Consider the following 17,474-nt stretch of genomic DNA (forward strand, 5'->3'; position numbering starts at 1 on the left):
AGTCTGAATTAAAAAGCCTGCTATCTAGGGATTGTCAGAGAGCCCCGACAAGACAGAGGGAGTAACAAAGCTCACAACAGCCTCTATGCACAGATACTGTTAGACAGAAAGAAATGGCATGCATCACTTTAATATTCATAATTTATGTACTAAACAACAGGGCTTACAAATTAATTGATAACTCCCAAATATAAAGAATAGTCCACTAAAATCACCCCCATAATTAATTGGAAAGAAATACACATGTGAAAAAAAATGTTTGTTTTCTTTAATTTGATGGGTAATTCCTAAAGTTATTGTCACAAATATTCATATCCAATTATTAAAGTGTTTGCTTTGGCAATGTACAGAAAAAAATAAAAAAATATTCAGACTGTTACATTTCAGATTATTTTCCAATGCGCTGCATTACTTCCACACAAACGGGTGGTGATACGCACCAATATTTTATCTATAGCCACAGAAGTGAGTCACACTGGCAGAAGCCAGCTCTCTCAAGTAAATGTAAAGGGAGGGAAACCAAATTATAAAAACGGATTAAAGAAAACACGGATTCCTTTAGTGCAAACTAAATGTTGGCTATGCCCCATAAAGCCAAACAGTGGCTTAAGCAATCAAATACACATAGCCCCAGATTTCAGAACCAGATTGTACACACATTTTAATGTCTCTTCAATGACATGAAGAGAGGTGAACTTAGAATTTCATTTTCTTTTCAGAAGAACTTTCAGATTCTTCTTGCCATTGTCTCTTTAGTCCACTTGGAGACTGCTGCAAACCCCCAGAGTTTGTATGACATGTGATGTTGTTATCTTTGGTACCCCTATTAGAGCCCATTTCAGGTAAACACATGCCTTTGTGCACTGCTGCCTGAGCAGAGTTGGTAGTCTCCATGTTGGAGCAACTATGACAGCACCTTCCTGACTGTTCCCCATAACTTTGCCCAGTGCTATTACAGTCTGTGCAATGAGGGGGCAAATGACCATTACTCTGATGATTAGTACAAGGAATATCTGCCCCCTCATCCTCCATTTCACCCTCCTGGTTTCTTAGGTTATTGTCTGTGCTTTTATTCTCAGGACAAGGAGATTGCTGGTTTATTGTGAGCTGATGTGACTCTGTGCCAATTTGTACCACACTAGTCTCAAGCTGATCACAGGAATCATCTGAGCATGACGTGTGGACAGCAGTTCCATTTATCTTTTTAGTTTCTGATGGGCATTCTATAGACCCTGTGTCTTGAGAAGAATTCTCTAATTCTTCCAACCAGGAGTGAGGTTCATTTTGATGCTTCTTACGAAGGTTAAGGCTTTCTAATAAGAAGTCTTTGCGCATAAGCTGTTCATTGTCACTGGGATGGTTTTTGCATTCAAGCGGACTGAACGTATGGTCTGCTTCATTTGTGGGTGGTAACACACTATTCCTTCCACTGGTTCCTGGTCTCACATCCTCACTGTCACCATCACCTGTGGAAGTATCTCCATCTTTACCTTTAGAATAAGATATATAAGAATACTGAAGCCATTTGTAGGCTTTGTAGATTTTCCTTTCTACAGAGTCTATGCTGGTACACAGTGAAGATTTTCGGTCTACTTCCCTAGGACCTCTTCGGTCAGGTGAGGATTCGGCAGACGTTGAAACATCATCTACTGCGATTTGAGGATAATCATATACATCCTCACCGATTAGGGCGGCTGTACTTTCTGCATTAACTTTAGTCTTTTCCTCCTTATTTATTTTCTTTTGCTGCCTTAATGCGTTTCTTTGTCTCATTAAGGCCCTCCGATCATTAAGGTTGTCTTCTTCATCGCTGCTACTACTGCTGCTGCTGCTGCTAGATCTTTCTTCCTCAGGACTTGGGGAACGAGGGCGAGGGAAAGGTTCACCCTCTGCTTCCGTTTCACAAGCATTGTCCTCTGAGTCAGAGTTGTTGGACATGGCTGACAGTCGTTTGTCTTGATACTTTCTCAAGGCCAGTAGTCGTAACTTTTGGGATGTAGGTCCTGGTCTTGTTGAAGGTGATTCTGATGATCTTTGTGACTCGCCTGCATGGACAGCATCATCAGATTCCCCTGGAATTTGTGCTGGAGAAGAAGGTAATGAGGTTGATGACTCAGAATCACTGTAGGCAGAGCGTTCACTGACACCAGGATGGAGCTGTAAAATTGTGCTGTCGCTGTCAGAGTCAGAGCTCCAACCTTCGATCTCCCTCCTCACCAGCGAGTCAAAGAAGGCCATCATTCGGGGGTCTTCCTGGACAGACTGGTTGGCATAATCATGGGACAAACCACTTCCACTGTTGAGTACAAGTCCAATGTATTCCTCATGGGTGTACAGACTACGAGAGTCATCCTCTATTTCACCATCAAGGTCCCCAGTACAGTTTGGTTGCTTGTAAGGGCTCCAAACCTCAAAGAAAAACAAAGATTAATTACCAGAAACAAAATAGATGCAATGCAGATGTACACCACAGACAAGTATACTTTACAGGTAATCCTAATCCCAGGTACAGTAATTTGCTATAAACATTCTTAGCATAGTCTAGGTTGCATATACTTCACAAAATAAACTCTTTTGCTTGATTTACTAGTGAAGTTAAAGTCCAACACCAGCTTAAAGTGGTTCCAATGCCTAAACATTATTTATTTTAATGCATTACTTGCATTAAAGTAAAAAATTTTAGGCATCAGTTTCCCCGCTCACCCCTTCTTTTACATACCTGAGCCCTCATTCGATCCAGCGCTGTGCACATTTGCAGCACTTCTCCCCCCTCACTTCTGGGTTTCCCTGGCTTTGCAGGAGCACCAGGAGCCATTGACTCCCACTGTTGTCAATCAAAGCCAGTGACGAGGGAGTTGGGGGAGGGGCCGAGTCCCGCTATCTGTGTCAATGGACACAGTAGCAGGGCTCAGGAGCGAGCACACGAGTGCCCCCATAGGGGCACTGGACAGAGAGAAGAAGCCAGGAGCGCTGGCGGGGGACCGGAGAAGAGGAGGTTCTTGGCTGCTCTGTGCAAATCCATTGCACGGAGTAGGTAATTGTAGAGATGTTTGTTGTTGTTTTTTTTTTTTTTTACCTTTATAATCTCTTTAACAAATATACTTAAGAATTCAAAGTCCTGCAGTCATTTAATCCATTTATTGTGGGCGTCCCTGGGGGCGTGTCATCAAGCCATCCTGGGTTCAAAATGCTGCAGAGAGTTGTGTTACTTTCATTACGTGGCACCAGTCTCTACAGTATTCAGGACCACTGCCCATTGCTGGTGGAAGAAGGAGAGGAAGAGAGCACCTGACATAATGATAACAGAAATCAACCAAATGGCCCTGATAAAAAGTTTACATACCCTGGAATGTATGGCCTTGGTACAGATACAGAAGGTGGCACACACAGGTTAAAATGGCAATTAAAAGTTAATTTCCACATGTGTGGCTTTTTGAATCACAATTAGTGTCTATGTATAAATAGTCAATCAGTTTGTTAGCTCTCACATGGATGCACTAAGCAGGCTAGACACTGAGCCACGAGGAGGTAGAAAAGAACAGTCAAAAGACCTGTGTAACAAGGTAATGAAACATTACAAAGATGGAAAAGGATATAAAAAGATATCCAAAGCCTTGAATATGCCAGTCAGTACTGTTTAATCACTTATTAGGAAGTGGAAAATTTGGGGATCTCTTGATACCAAGCCAAGGTCAGGAAGATCAAGAAAGATTTCAGCCACAACTGCCACAGGAACTGTTCGGGATACAAAGAAAAACCCACAGGTAACGGCAGGAGAAATACAGGCTGCTCTGGAAAAAGATGGTGTGGTAGTTTTTAAGGAGCACAATACGATGATACTTGAACAAAAAAGAACTGCATGGTCAAGTTGCCAGAAAGAAGCCTTTACTGTACAAGTTCCATAAAAAAGCCTGGTTACAATATGCCCAACAACCTTGACATGCCTCATTGGCTTTTTTGTGGCATTGGAGCAGTAAAGGCTTCCTTCTGGCACCTCAACCATGCAGCTCTTTTTTTGTTCAAGTATTGTTGAATTGTATAGAGCATGCTTAAAACTGGCCCACCTAAAAAAGCACCGTTGAACGCCCAGGACAAATGCACTTTGAGTTCCTATGTAGTATATAAACGTCACACTTCTATGAAAATACAACACTAATTGTAAAATCACAAGTAAAAAGCAGCTACTAAAAAAAAGCGTTACAATAAGAAAACAATATTAAAACACTCAAAATGGAAAGAGTCCTCAATCATATTGTAGCAGTGCTCTTGTCAGATAAAACAAATGAAAAGCTTCTATAAAAAAATTAATATACGAGTCAATAAAACAAAGGAGCCCAGTTATAGCTTGTGCTGCAATTTGTTCAAAACACCATCCACCAAACAATTCACCACGTGAGGAAATCTCCCCTTTGGGGGTGCACTCACCACAAGTACAGCTGTAATGCGCCTTTAGTTTAAACCCTACCTATACACCCTACCTAAGGTTCATAAGGATCCGACTAATCCCCCTGCAAGACCCATTGTTAATATCATAGATTCTGTCTCCTCAAGAATGGGACAATATTTACAATATATATATATATTTTAATATTTTTACAAAAAAGTGTGGTCAAGACCGTTCTTATTTTTTGGGAGACACAAAAAATTTTTGAATTGCTTGCAGAATGTGGATTTGGCAGGAAAGCAGCATGTCCTTTTAGTAACAGCAGATGTAGCATCTTTGTATTCTATAATACAACATGATGATGCCCTTCTAGCGTTAAATTGGGCTCTCAGTCAAAAAGAAGACCTGCCCCATAATCAGAAAATTTTTCTCAGACATGCCTTAGACTTGTGTCTATCCCATAACTATTTTTGCTATGGTAACAAATTTTATTTGAAACAGAGAGGCGTTGCCATGCGTGCGAAATTCGCGCCCACTATAGCGAATTTATTCATGGCAGAATGGGAAGACATTTTTAAAGACAAGCGATCCAAGCTGATTTTTTATAAACGTTTTATTGATGACCTCTTTTTTATCTGGGCGGGAACGACGGAGTCCCTTTGCCTTTTTTTACAGAAATTAAATTTAAAAACAACATTAAGTTGACCTCACATTGGCATAGTGAAGAAATCAACTTCTTAGTTGTAAACATTTATCGTCAGGATGATAGACTGGAGACAAAAGTCTATTTTAAAGAGACAGATAGAAATAGTTATGTTCCTACTTCAAGTGGCCACCATCCCCTCTGGCTTAAAAACATCCCGAAAGGACAAATCATGCGGGTCAAGAGAAATTGTTCCACGCAAGTCGAGAATTTTCTCTCACAGTCTAAAATTCTAACTGAAAGGTTTAAAGCTAGAGGTTATGACCCACAAATTTTGGAAAAAGTGGTTGAAGAAGTGGGTTTGATTTCCAGAGATGTTTGTTTACAAGAAAAGAACACAGTGATCTCCCCTGATTTGAAGAATAACAAAGAGTGAGGCTTTATCTCTGGGTTTCATGCCCAGTACAAAAGAAGATGAGTCAATTTTTAAACATTGGCATATCCTACTCATGGACAAGAAATTGAACACAGCACTCCCTCTTACACCACAGTTTATATACAGAAAAGCGCCCAGTTTTGGCGATCGAGCGATAAAAAAAGTTATAGATCCTCCAACACGCCCACAGTCATTCTGGGATCGTAATGATTTCTTCGCTTGTAGACGGTGCAAGGCATGTGGGGAGGTCACAAGATCAATTAGAGGTCTGGACAATTTCATATCCACATCTAACAATAGAAGTTTTGATATAAAACAGTTCATTACTTGTAACAGTACTTATGTGGTATATGCTCTAAAATACCCATGTGGCCTCATCTATGTAGGACGCACCAAAAGGATGCTGAGAGTCAGGATAGCTGAACATATTCATAACATCAAAATGGGGTTCAAGGACCATAATGTGTCCTTACATTTTAAACTGAAACACAATCAGGATGCAGCTGGTCTGGAATTTTGGGGGGTGGAACACCTTGAACCACATTGGAGGGGTCTAAATCTCTTTCGAGAGTTGTCAAAACGTGAGACCCAGTGGATCTATTTAATAGATGTGCGCTCCCCCAAAGGTTTGAACATAGAACTAAACATCGTTTTATCAGCCACACTTAGCACTTTTTTCCAGACTATAATTTTGAATCAATATTTTTAAAATATTTTTGAATCAATTTTTTAATATATCTTTATGCCAAGTAGGGATTATTTCCATACAGCTTAGTGTTTGAATCATATCAGTCCTGAAGTATGGATCGGGATACAAGAGTACATTTTAATTGTGCATGCAATATATGTCCTAATTTAAGACACTGATTATTTATCATAGTGTATTTTAAATTATAGTTTTAACTATTTTTTATGAAGAGTTTATCGTTATTAACATATTACGGTTTTTACTATAAATATGAACAGTTAGCTATTTGCACATCATTGCATATCATTTTTTGTTTTTATCGCTGCCAATAGTAGCACATCATTGCATATCATTTTATTGTTTTTATCGTTGCCAATAGTAGCTGAACGGTGTTAGACTTGTGGTCCAGGTGTCTCCGTGTTGTATGTAGCTACCAGTCTATGTATTTGATGGGTGGCATGCTATTGAATACAGAGGGTGAGACATGAATGGTTAATTAGCCACAATGCTAGTACTCCTATTTACATAAGTACCGGCCATCAGGTCATGCGATCACGCCCTCAGACGAAGTCAGGAAGTGACGAAACGCGCCGTGATCTCAGTTATTTGCCGGAAGTGACGTGCGCATTTCACAGGCTGTCGGATATCCAGGAAGTAGATCGCTGATGTACACAGACAAATCTGGTCCTCCATTCTGACGAGCTGGTGAATAACGTTTGCATTTAAGCACTTTATTACTGCTTCAGTTTAACTTCTACGTGTAACTTGTAAGAGGGGTTTTATTTGGTTATTAAAACTTCAATACAGTATCACGCTATGTGGACAATTATTTATTTTTTCACATGATTATAACGGAGTCTTGCATAGTGTGACTAGAGTTCGGTGGAAGCTTTGGTTGGAGGAACAGTAAAACTAAAGGCTCATTACAGCTGTACTTGTGGTGAGTGCACCCCCAAAGGGGAGATTCCTTCACATGGGGAATTGTTTGGTGGATGGAGTTTTGAACAAATCACAGCACAAGCTGGACTCCTTTGTTTTATTGACTCATATATGAATTTTATATGGAAGCTTGTCATTTGTTTTATCTGACAAGAGCGCTGCTACAATAGGATTGAGGACTCTTTCCATTTTGAGTGTTTTAATATTGTTTTCTTATTGTTGAATCGTGCTCCTTAAAAATAACCACACCGTCTTTTTGGAGAGCAGCCTGTATTTCTCCTGCGGTTACCTGTGGATTTTTCTTTGTATCCTGAGCAATTCTGCCGCCAGTTGTGGCTGCAATCTTTTCCTGGTATACCTGACCCTGGCTTGGTATCAAAAGAGCCCCTAATTTTCCACTTCTTAATAAGTGATTAAACAGTACTGACTGGCATATTCAAGGCTTTGGATATCTTTTTATATCCTTTTCCATCTTTGTAAAAAGTTTCATTATCTTGTTATGCAGTTCTTTTGACTGTTCTTTTCTACCTCCTCATGGCTCAGTGTCTGGCCTGCTTAGTGCATCCATGTGAGCGCTAACAAACTCATTGACTATTTATACACAGACACTAATTGTGATTTCAATTTGGGGAATTAACCTTTAATTGCCATTTTAACATGTGAGTGCCACCTTCTGTGTCTGTACCAAGGCCAAACATTCCAGGGTATGTAAACTTTTTATCAGGGCCATTTGGGTGATATCTGTTATCATTATGATTTAAAAAGGATCCAAAAAACTATGTGATAATAAATGGCTTCATGCGATTGCTGTCCTTAAATAAAAGACAGTTTTTTGGCATGATCAGTCATATTTTTAATATGAATGCCAAAATTTCACAATTTCTGCCAGGGTATGCAAACGTTTGAGCACAACTGTATGTGTGTGTATAATATATATATATATATATATATATATATATATATATATATATATATATATATATATATATACACACACACACACGATCATCTCACAAAAGCGAGTACACCCCTTACATTGGTGAAAATATTTTATTACACCTTTTCATGTGACAACACTGAAGAAATGACACTTTGATACAATGTAAATGTAATGTTATTTCTTCAGTGTTGTCACATGAAAATATATAATAAAATATTTACAAAAATGTGAGGGGTGTATTCACTTTTGTGAGATACTGTGTGTGTGTGTGTGTGTATATATATATATATATATATACACACACACACACACACATATAAATTTTTTTACCACAGATTGCAAACAGTTCATGTATATGTATATTACAAAATGTCCCTGTCCTCAGTAAGCCGTAGTCTTTTTATACTATGGTAAAACTGGCCATACATGGCTAAGTCTTTTCGTTTAGCGTAAGCTGACTAAATGGGGAAAAAAACTAAACCGATTTCCCCATCCACACATTTGAGGTGGATGCGAGAATCCCTTCGTCGTGCCATTGTATTCCCATTGGCTGCAGTGCTGATCGAATGAAAGTTTTCCAGCAAGCCCATAATACATGAGCAGTCGATCAGTAGATCGACCGCTTTTGAACAGGATTGGCCACAGATGGATCGAAATTTTGGCTGGTCCCTGTTGAAACGGTCAAATTTCAATTAATCTATGGCCAGCTTAAATTTCAACAGCCAAACCACTCACCTTTAATTAGTGTTTCTACAATGCATAGGTGAAATGTGATACCTACAGTTTATGCATGAACATCTTAGTTCCTTACTTACTATACTTACCTTTATAATCTTTTCAACACCCGAAGAACAGATCATGTAGGAGTCTGGGTTGAATCGAACTTGATTCACAATTGAACGATGTCCCTTCAGTACCATAAAAGCACCATTTACAACTCTGCCCGGTCCACCTACAAGAAGATATTAACACTGATTTGACATGATATTAAGGTAATAAAAATACAATATGCTGTAATGCTTTAACAAATTGTAACATGCATATAGCATTCCAGCTGCTGAAAACCTCTGACACACATGAACAATGCTAGAGAAATTCCTGTTAGGTCCTAAGTGTGTTTCATGGTGATTGATAGCTCTGAGTTAGTTCCAAGTCTTCCAAGTCATTTATAACTCAATAGTGATGCAATAATCTACTTTGCTTGGATAGAAATTAGCCTATTTGGGCTTGCAGACCTGCTATGGAGAGGGGGGGGGGGTGAATTACCAAAATGGTGGTAGCCAATCAGCTTCTAAATTCAGCTTGTTTAATTAAGCTTTGACAATGAAAACTAGAAGCTGATTGGGTTACTATGTACAGCTGCACCAGATTATGTGTGCACCAGTTTTCCTGTGTTCACACTCCCCTCTCCCGTTTTTTACACTTTTTGCGGATATAATCTGCCTAGATTGTACAAAGTCATAGGACACGGGAGGAGAAACTAAGCTTGCTTTGTGTAGAACACAAACTATTGTGGCTGATAAACATTTTATGCTTCTGTTAAAGTGGAAATTTGGGCTAAGCCTATCTAACTTGTTCCTACCCCCATTCTAACTACCTTGTAGAGGAAAGAGGTCTATACTTACCTATTCACAGTGCTCTTCAGTCTGGTCATGTGATTGGCTCCCAGTGCTAGCTTTAGGAAGAGAAGGGACAGTCAAGAACAGATGCCCAAAAGTGTAATGTCATCGCTCAGGCATTGCAGCTGTTGTCGCTGCGCTCTTCTCTCCTCTGAAGGTGGCTTTTGAGAGATTACGTGACCGGACTGGAGTGCCTGAGAATAGGTAAGTATAAGCATCTTCCCACTATTATTATTATTATACAGGATTTATATAGTGCCAACAGTTTACGCAGCGCTTTACAATATAAAAAGGAGACAATACAGTTATAATACAATAAAATATAAGAGGATTAAGAGGGCCCTGCTCAGAAGAGCTTACAATCTAATAGGGTGGGGCAGGTGGTACAAAAGGTTGTAACTGTGGGGAATGACCTGATGGAAGCGGTAGAAGATTAGTTGGAGACGTGATAGGCTTTCCCAAAGAGATGAGTTTTCAGGGATCGCCTGAAGGTAGCAAGAGTAGGGGATAGCCGGACGGGTAGAGGTAGAAAGTTCCAGAGGATGGGAGAGGCTCTGGAGAAATCCTGGAGACGAGCATGGGAGGAGGAGATGAGAGAGCTTGAGAGTAGGAGGTCTTGAGAAGAGCGGACAGGTTAGTTAGTATAGAAGTTAGAAGGGGGGTTGGAGCAGATGTAAGAATAGGTTTTGCGCGGTCTTCCACTTTAGGCTCTGAAGAAGGCTGCACATGACTTCAGAAAATACTGGAACACAATACTTGAAAGATGTACAGTACAATAATCCTCCAAAAAAGTATACTGTATCTAAATGTACAATATGACAATGCTTTAAAATAGCATACGGTTTCTAAATGTATTCAGGAAAAGCATACCTGTAGCTGCTGGCACAAGCTACCAGTACTACCAATTGTATGTATAGCTATTTTACCTCAATGATTAGGAAGTGTCTATAAAAGTATCCACACTGATGGAATGCTTGGATAAAAAAAGTAAAGTATGACTAGTTACTATTACACATCACTAAGGACATACCGAAAGATGTTACTAGATCCTAATTAATGACCAATGCAGGTGTCATATGAAATACCTGTACCATTTATAGTATACTGAAACTAAAAGGTACACATGGACAAAAGACAGCGATTTTCTGATCCCATCATGACTGTTCAGCAAAACAATTTTAACGTAATTAGAGACAGCTTTTTTCTGTACAGTTATTGACAACAAATTATTTCTCTTCATCAGTAGTAATACAGATGATCTCTTATAAGTTCATTAGAACATGCAGGGCACTCTGAACTCCTCCTGTGTTGAATTGTATTGTAACTGTACTGTCTGCCCTCATGTTGTAAAGCTCTGAGCAAACTGTTGGCGCTATATAAATCCTGTATAATAATCATCATTTTTGCCATCTTTGTTTTATCATCATATTCTGTTATCTTCTAGACTTTTGTAAGTTCATCTTTTTATTAAATAAACAGTGGTCTTCATCCTACTACACTATAAGCTGTTTTCTCCCCTACTATTCTCGTGAATAATCTGAGGGACCCTGGCGACGTCTGGTGCAAGTTTGGAGCACAAAAAGTGAGCATGTAGTGGCTGTGTCCCTACATGTTGTGCTTGTTTGGAACCTATGAGAACCATGGGTCGCAGATTCTGGTGAGAATCCATCTGCAGGAGGGAGACATCTGAAGGCGCCAAAGATATTTGCATCGTGCCTGATTTGACCCATATACATAGGGGTCTGGATATCTGGTGAGAGTTGATTCACACTGGGGGCACAAAAACAAAGGGAAGATATAAGGTTTGAAGAAGGATTCACATGTTGCGAGATTATGTGTTTTGATTTTTCACATTTACACGTTTTACTATAAGCCCAGGTTCACACTAAGCTGTGGGAATGAAGCCGTGCGAGTTCAGCTGAACTCGCACAATTTCACTCCTGCATTTCAGTCCCGATTTCAGCGGTGATTTCAGAGACATCGGTGCAGGTTTCTGCACAGATATCAATGTAAATCGCAGCCCGAAATCGCAAAAAGTTGTTTAAATCAGTGCGGCGTCGCAAATGCATCGGTGTACCAATTAGGATGATGCAAACATGTCAAATTGCATGTCAAATCGTACCAATGTGAACCAGGGCTCAGACTGATTATATTTGAGAAAATAGTTATATTATATTTGAGCTTCATGAATAGAGTGCTGGATAGTGATGCACTCGGTTATACTTACCCGGGGTGAGAAGATACTTCCAGCTGCCGGGGAAAATTTGAAAATTTGGGGGCAGAACCTGGAGCACTGAATAATGGAGAATTATAAAAATTAAATCTATACCCAGGGCCGAATCTACCATTGGACACAGTAGGCTTCTGTAGAGGCAGCTTTTGTCTGTACAGTTATTGACAACAAATGTATTTCATCAGTTGTAATAAAGGTTATCACTTATAAACTCAATAGCACATTTTCACAATATAGTGAGTCAGGTTAAAACAAAATAATGTTAAGTGTAAAAGGAGTGTTTCAGCAAAGGACTGCTGCATTTGGCACCAAAGGTTGTGTGTCTACAAGTTTCTGTGATGGAAATTCAATAACGCTATACAAAGAGAGGTAATCAGGTTTCTATGACAGTTCAGAGTACACAGGGTACACACAGTATAGGTAAATGTGGCCTATAAACTCCAAGCACATGCTGGCACTTCCTGCGTTAGATGAAGTCCAGTCTGCAGAGTCACAATTACATTTACACACCTGCTTCTGGGCTGGATGGGATTTTCCACATGTACAGGTTGAAGTCATCAGAGCCAGAGAGAATGTACTGAAACAAAAGAATGTTGGAAAATGTTATTTTATTCACAATAAGTTACCAAACAGGACCAGCATTTGCCAAAACTATCTATAAAAGGCGGAGGAAAGAAAAAGTGAAGATGTTGTCCACAGCAACCAATCAGATGGCATCTGTCCGTGTAGGTTTAAAAATTAATGCCAGAACTTGACTAGTTGTTTCCCACTTTCCTTTGCTCATCTACAACATCCCTGTTCATGTTGCATTAAGAATAAGATACATAAAACAGATATAACACTATACCAGCTAAGATTTGGATAAGGTATCTTGTAGATATGATGGAAGGTGAAGTGAACAAACAATGTAATCATTTCCACAGGCTGTAATGAGATATACTTTGGTAATTAGATGTTACATTGACTTGCATATTAAGATGCAGCTCTTTTACATAACACGGACAAGCTACAGTTCACTTTGCATTTACAATAAGTCTCTTTGGCTGCAGAACTAGGAATAAAAAAATCCAATGATATCATCCAGACAATCAGCCAAATTGCCCAATGGATTTGATGCGTCTTCATCCAAGTTTTGGGGTCTGCAGATTTAATCAAGGGAGTGGGAACTAGAGCAACTCCAGGCACACAATTAATAAACACATTTTGGAAATGTAGCAACTACTATATATACTCGAGTATAAGCTGAGTTTTTCAGCACATTTTTTTTGTGCTGAAAATGCTCCCCTCGGCTTATACTCGAGTCAAGCACTTTTCTGCAGCAGTGAATGACATTTTCCAAACCGACTTTGGGACCCCGTATCTCGGGGCCACTTGGTGCTAGGAACCCCAAATTTGGTTTGCAAACACAGTGGAACTAGCACTACAACATATCCAATTGGGTTCCTAGCACCTAGTTGCCCCAAGATACGGAGCCCCAAAGTCGGTTCGGAAAATGTCATTCTCTGCTGCAGAAAAGTGCTTGACATTTTCCAAACTGATTTTGCGGCCCCGTACCTCGGGGCCACTTGGTGCTAGGAACTCCATTTGATATGTTTTAGTGCTAGTTCCACTGAGTTTGCACACAAAATTTAGGGTTCCTAGCACCAAGTGGCCTCGAGATATGGGGCCCCAAACGCGGTCAACTGTGTCCATCTGCAGCAATGTCATTTCGGGACCCTTTGGGTCTAGAGACCCCAAATTTTGGCTGCAGCTAGGGGGCCTATAAGAACCCTTAACTACCAAGTTTGAAGTTCGGGGGACCTATGGCTGCAAATGGGCACAGTGAGGCTGCAAATGGGCATTGTTGACCCTCTTTTCCACTTACAGTAGCTGCGGATTTCTCACCTTAGGCTTATACTCGAGTCAATAAGTTTTCCCAGTTTTTTGTGGTAAAATTAGGTGCCTCGGCTTATACTCGAGTATATACGGTAATTCATCTGACACAATTAAAAGGGTTAACCCATCCAATATTCAGCTTTAAGTAGATGAGGTCAATTTGAGTCACCTGCCGACTTCAGTTCCTCTTCAATGTGTTTTTGGGTCTGTTTGCATGCTGAGACCACTACAGGGGGGGTTTGATCCCCCTTTCAGTTTACTTTAATATATTAGGATTGTTACAGCTGCAGGAGTGAGGTGTGGGAGCACACCTGGGAACTATGGCAGGGGGAACTCACTTATGCAGATCCCAAGAGACATTAGAAGCCAGTCGATTTTACTCAGCAACATCTTCAATCAGGTTTGGCTGCACTGACTGATAATACAATTCTTGGTTCAAGTAAGTTCCATTTAAGCCTATGCACTTAACAGGCATTTGATCAACAGTGGTAGTGTAAAGACTGGGGTCAAAGTAGATACAGGGACAGTATAGGCACCTATCCACCATTGTAAAACTGGATACACACTGTCTGAAAATCGGCTGGTTCATCAGGAACCAGATGACTTTTGGTCAAAGTATACAGCAGCCTGTCCAAGGGGCATGCTGGAAAACCAGCATCCCAATCAGCCCTTGCAGCCAATGTCAGCACACCGTGGAGCTTGCATCAACAATGTTGCATGTGTTGCTACGGCTTTTTTTGTGCAACCCAAAATTAACTTGCAGTGTGTACCGGGCTTAACGCTAATATCAGCCTTCTGGTGTTGACTTTCTCCTGTTATGTACAGTACATACCTGGTCAGTGCCATAGTTTTCTAGATCTCAGCAGCTGTTCACAAACTGTACAGACTTGCTACACATGCTACAATTGTGTCTGTGGTTGAGTTATATTGGTAAGAACTGGTGGCTTTGGGCTGAAGGCAATGCTCAAAGCAACCAATTGGATAACAAATTCGATCTAGTAAACAGGGTGACCCCTGTCTTACCTGACCACGTCACTGATCCCTATTTGGGGTCCCAGCTTTACGTATCATGATGTGCATACCCCAGAAGGGGTCATCAGATTCTGGGATGGACCACGGCACTGAACCTGTAAAGCATCGTGCAGCTAACTGCACATATTGCACCAAGTGTCATGGTGAATGCCCAAGCAGCATCCAGTGCCCAAAACAACATTACAGGCCATTGCCACAGTGTGGGGCCTCGGTCCTGCTCCCAAGGTTTTACTTAAGTGTAACTGATTCGGAAGCACTGCTTATATTGCTGTGGTTGAAGACAGTGAAGAGTTGATTAAAGAATTTTGAAGTAAAATAATAAACTGGTAAAGCTAAGAGTGTTTTCTCCATAAGGGAATAGAGGTCCATCACCTTAGGACACTAGCAAAAAAACAAAAAAAAAAACAAAATAATATATCGGTATATATAAATAAAAAAGGGAGGACTCACAGAGTGTGGTAGGGTTATAGGTAAACACCTAGGGGGCATGTCCTTTAAAAGCTTTGCCAGTGTCCAATCACCTGAAGGTACCAGCCTACAACTCAGGGTTTATGAATATCAAGCCTGTGTCCTGTACTGTACGATTAGGATAAGGTTGCACCAGACTGGTTGCAATAAGACAACAAAATTTCTTCTTCTACAATTTAGGTCATGGAACTTGTTGGTCTAGTTAGAAGACCAGGTAAACTTTCAGATCTAGTCTCATTTGCCAATAGGCATAGTCAAAGCAACCAATTCGTTTTTTTTTCGTTTTTTCAGTGGGGGTCAGAACAGGAAACATCTGGTTGTAATGAGCAACAATACAGATTGTACCTCGGCAACGGCTGTTTCCACTATGGACAATACCCTTTTAAAAGTAATGACTAATTTGTCTACCTATTACCTTAACTATCCAAAATGCATACACAGTTATGATAAAGGGTTACCTTTGTTCCCCATAGCAACAGAAAGATGTCACGCTACAGGTAAATATATGGACTTCAGCAGGCGCTCCAACAGCTGTATTAATTGTATGCTACACCAAATGTTATTTTTTTTTTAGTGTAGTTTAAAAGATTTAAGCACTCTACATCTGTCTAAAGAGACCCTAAGGCTATGCATTCCAGTGATTGAGAAACCATATTTGTAACTTTTGACTCTGGAAGGTGGCACCCCCCACCTTCCATGTTCCAAAAAAAGTATGGGAACGCAAAGCATGTATTGCAATGTGGGAAGGCTCAAGATGCAGCTTAGGAAACTCTTCAGCAGACTTGGTCACTCTGTAGGGGATACAATTTCTGGAGGGGGTTGTGGAGCAATACATGATGTTTGGGGGACTTTATAGGACACTGTTGGGGGACTAAGGGTGGCTGGAGGGGCATTGTGGGAGGCTAGACAGCATTGAAGGAGGTTGGAGGACCCTGTAGAGGCTGAGGGCTCTCAGGAACCTGGGGCCACTGTGGGCCATTATAGGTGCTTGGGGGGGCACTTTGGGATATGGGAAGTACAGTGAGAGGTTAAAGTATATGTAGCTGGCTTAATAGCCAGGGGGGAGACCATGGCCCGGTGGGTCGAGAATCACTGCTTTAGACAGTCAGAGGCACTTATTATCCTTCTCTGTCAAGATCAATGGCACAACCGTCAACCCATCCCCGCATGCCAGGGTGCTAGGTTTTCTCCTGGACTCTGAACTCTTCTTTCAGCCCCACATTCAATCACTTTCCAAAGCTTGCCGACCTCAACCTCCGCAACATCTCCAAAATACGCACCTTCCTAACCAATGAAACCACAAAGCTCCTAATTTACTTCCTGGCTATCTCTCGCCTAAACTACTGCAACTCCCTCCTCATTGGCTTACCTTTAAATAGGCCATCACCTATTCAGTCTATCATGAATGCTGCTGCCACAATCATGCACCTTACAAACCGCTCAGCGTCTGCTACCCCTCTCTGCAAATCCCTCCATTGGCTGCCACTCATCTAACAAATTAAATTCAAAATACTGATAATAACTTACAAAGCCATCCACAACTCTGCCCCCAGCTAAATCACTAACCTAGTCTCTAAATACCAACCACTTTTAGGCGATGCCTGAAAATGTTTCTTCTCAGAAAAGCCTATTCTGCCTCCACCTAACTGTACTTTCATTTTTATCATCAACTCAACCCCCACAGCTATTACCCTTTGTATCACTTGCCCTACCTTTTAGATTGTAAGTTTGAACGAGCAGGGCCCTCTGATTCCTCCTGTATTGAATTGTCCTGCTTCTCCTAACCGCTGGAGATATTTCCCCAAACCCTGGGCCTCCCTTATTTAACTGTACCCAACACACCCATCACTATCACCCTACACCCTCTGGCAGTAGTCGCAATCTACGCAATTTAGTCTCTGTTCCTTTTCTTCCCAAGGCCAGCCTCCCCCTCTCCTGTGCCCTCTGGAATGCCCGCTCTGTCTGCAACAAACTCACCGCTGTTAATGACCTCTTTGTCACTAACTCCTTTACCTACTTGCTGTCACCGAAACCTGGCTCCACGAATCAGACACCCCTTCTTCTGCTTCCCTCTCCCAGGGTGGCCTTCATTGGACTCACTCCCCTAGGCCTAATGGACGTAAGGGAGGTGGAGTGGGATTCCTCCTATCCCCCCAGAGCACCTGCCAGGTTATTCACTCTCCTCCCTCACATCATTTGAAGTTCACTGTATACATC

At 40.9% G+C, this 17,474-nt stretch overlaps 1 protein-coding gene across 1 annotated transcript in view; it reads right to left on the reverse strand.

The window, feature by feature from the left end:
- Positions 1 to 246: 246 nt before the first annotated feature.
- DCAF5 (DDB1 and CUL4 associated factor 5) overlaps positions 247 to 17,474 on the reverse strand; it is an 86,833-nt gene continuing 69,605 nt past the window's right edge. Inside the window, exons 7-9 of the mRNA XM_073609737.1 lie at positions 12,393 to 12,459; positions 8,855 to 8,982; positions 247 to 2,409 (exon numbers count right to left, since the gene is read on the reverse strand). Of these exons, the coding sequence (XP_073465838.1) occupies positions 697 to 2,409; positions 8,855 to 8,982; positions 12,393 to 12,459 (1,908 nt within the window). The 3' untranslated portion in view covers positions 247 to 696. The remainder of the gene's footprint in view (positions 2,410 to 8,854; positions 8,983 to 12,392; positions 12,460 to 17,474) is intronic.

Source organism: Aquarana catesbeiana, linkage group LG13, assembly GCF_042186555.1.
Source record: "Aquarana catesbeiana isolate 2022-GZ linkage group LG13, ASM4218655v1, whole genome shotgun sequence".
Lineage (NCBI taxonomy): Eukaryota > Metazoa > Chordata > Amphibia > Anura > Ranidae > Aquarana > Aquarana catesbeiana.